Below are 2,500 nucleotides of genomic sequence, written 5' to 3'. Positions count from 1 at the left end.
ATGATATTATTGCGAGCCATATTTTACCGTCTTGAATTATTTTTGGTTATTATCACTAAACGTCTTTAATTCCATAACGTGCATTCTATCAACAGGAATTAAATCAAGTTAATGCTAGCTGTTGCGATTGTAATTTTAATCAGAATGATAATATTATTGATCAGAATGGTAACAAAAATAATAACAATTATAGTTACAGTAATAATCATCATCATTATTATTATCATATCATTGATGTTATTAGCCCTGTCATTGTTATTATTATTATCAGTATCATTATGATCATTATTATTGTTTTATTCATAGTACTGTTATTATTATCATCATTGTTACTATTGCTGTTGTTGCTGTTATTATTAATATTATTATCATCATTGATAATATTATTATTGTTGTTGTTGTTATTATTATTGTTGTTATCATTATTTTCGTTATTATTATTATTATTATTATTATTATTATTATTATTATCATTATTATTATTATTATCATTATTATTATCATCATCATTATCATCATTATTATTATCATTATTATTACTATTATTATTATTATAATTTTTATCATTATCATTATCATTATTATTATTATCATTATTAATAGTATAATTATCATTATTACCATTATTATTATTATTATCATTATTAATATCATTACTACTGCTATTATCATCATAGTTACCATTATTATTATCACTATCATTATTACTATTGTTAGTAGTAGTAGTAGTAGTATTGTCAATATTATTTGATTATCATTATTATTATTATTGTTATCATTATTATTATCATTATTACTATTAATATCATTATCATTATTATCATCATCCTCATTATCATATTTTTTTCATTATCATTTTTTTCATCATCATCATTATTATTAGTAGTAGTAATGGTAGTGGTAGTAAAAATATCATTATTATCATAATTGCTGTTAGTATTGCTATCATTATCTCCATTTGTGTTATAATTATCATTATTATCATTATCATTCTTAGTATTATTATCATTAGTAGCAGTAGTAATACTAACATTATTTGTATTATTATTATCATTATAATTATTATTATTGTCGTTGTTGTTCTTGCTATTATTATCATTGTTAGTATTTTTATGAGTATTATTATCGGTATTATTATTATTATTGTTATTGTCATCATCACTAATATTATCATTATTATTGGTATTGTCATGGTTATTATTTTTATCATTATCATCCTCCACCTTTCCTCCCTCCTTCCCTTCCTCCCTCCACCACTTTCCCTCCCTAATTCCCCTCTACCCTTCCCCCTCCCTCCCACCTCCCTCCCTCATTTTCTCCCACCTCCCTCCTTCTTTCCCCTCGCTCTCCCCTCCTTCCACCCTCCCTCCTCTTCCCTCCTCTCTCCTCCCTCATCTTCCCTCTTCCCTCCTCCCTCCTCTTCCCTTCTTCCTCCCTTCCTCCCTCCCTCCTTCCTTCCTCCTCTTCCCTCCTCCCTCCCTCCCTCTACCCAACCCTAGCATCCTTCCCTCTCCCTCTCTCGCGATCCCCCGCCGGGCGACTTGGAAGCAGCGATCAGCACCTCCTCTCGTGTGATCTCCTGCCTTAAGATCAAGAGATCAGCGGGATTGTTCTTGCAGCTTCTCGAGGTCGTATCGTTGAGGGTCCGAGAGCGCCGAGTGGTGAGGGGAAGGTTATGTGTGTGTGTGTGTGTGTGTGTGTGTGTGTGTGTGTGTGTGTGTGTGTGTGTGTGTGTGGTGGGTGTGGGTGTGAGGTGGGGAGGGGGTGTGAGTGTGGGGAGGGTGAGTGAGTATGTTTGCTATTGCGTGTATAATTCGTGTAACTCTGGTTGTAGTTTGAGTATTTCGTATGCATGGATGTATTCAAGCACTCATGCAATTTCTGTGTAACTATTAGTTGTCCAGAAGTGGTAAGATAATAAGAAATTACTGAATACTCTGGTACAAAAGAATACTGACAAGAGTACACCTCAACAGGCAGTGCATTTGACATTTAGAATCCACAAATTATAAAACGCGGACCAAACCGGAAGCCTTTCCACTAACAGAAATAGGCAGAAGCGAACGCCGGGTCCGCCAGGAGCGAGGAGGCGACCGCAGAGCGAAGGGCCCGGCGCTACTGTGGTCGGGTGTCCTCCTTGCCGGGGCGCCGCTGCCATACGGGAGTCGAAGGGCCCCCGAGGAAAATATTTCACCTCTGAATGGGTGAATAGCGGGCCAGGCCCACCATTAGCTTCGGTACCTTTGTGGAGGTGCATTTAGACCATCACTTGTGTCTTTTATCTGCCCTTTATCCGCTATTCTTTCGCCTTATCCCTACAAATACTCCCTGTGGCTTTCAGATTATCCCATTCATTGACGACCAGGTGTGCCAATCTGCGCGGAGTGCGTTTCGTGTTTGTAACTCGGATCTTGCCCGGGCTTGTTCGTTGCTTTTTACGGTCGTTTCCCTGTCACGTTCCTTATATTTCATTTTTCGGAAAATGTTTTGGTTCGTTCTT

At 36.4% G+C, this 2,500-nt stretch overlaps 1 protein-coding gene across 1 annotated transcript in view; it reads right to left on the bottom strand.

Annotated features, from left to right (window-relative positions):
* The window catches only part of LOC125039309 (myb-like protein D), a gene marked incomplete at its 5' end in the record, with an annotated part of 8,346 nt that overhangs the window by 991 nt on the left and 4,855 nt on the right, over positions 1–2,500 (bottom strand). The window contains 1 exon segment of the mRNA XM_047633148.1: positions 389–501. Within this exon segment, the coding sequence (XP_047489104.1) occupies positions 389–501 (113 nt within the window).

The sequence above is a fragment of the Penaeus chinensis genome, chromosome 27 (assembly GCF_019202785.1).
Source record: "Penaeus chinensis breed Huanghai No. 1 chromosome 27, ASM1920278v2, whole genome shotgun sequence".
Taxonomy (NCBI): Eukaryota; Metazoa; Arthropoda; class Malacostraca; order Decapoda; family Penaeidae; genus Penaeus; species Penaeus chinensis.
The sequence above is the reverse complement of the archived record's forward strand: the minus strand, read 5'-3'. Positions and strand labels throughout refer to the sequence as shown.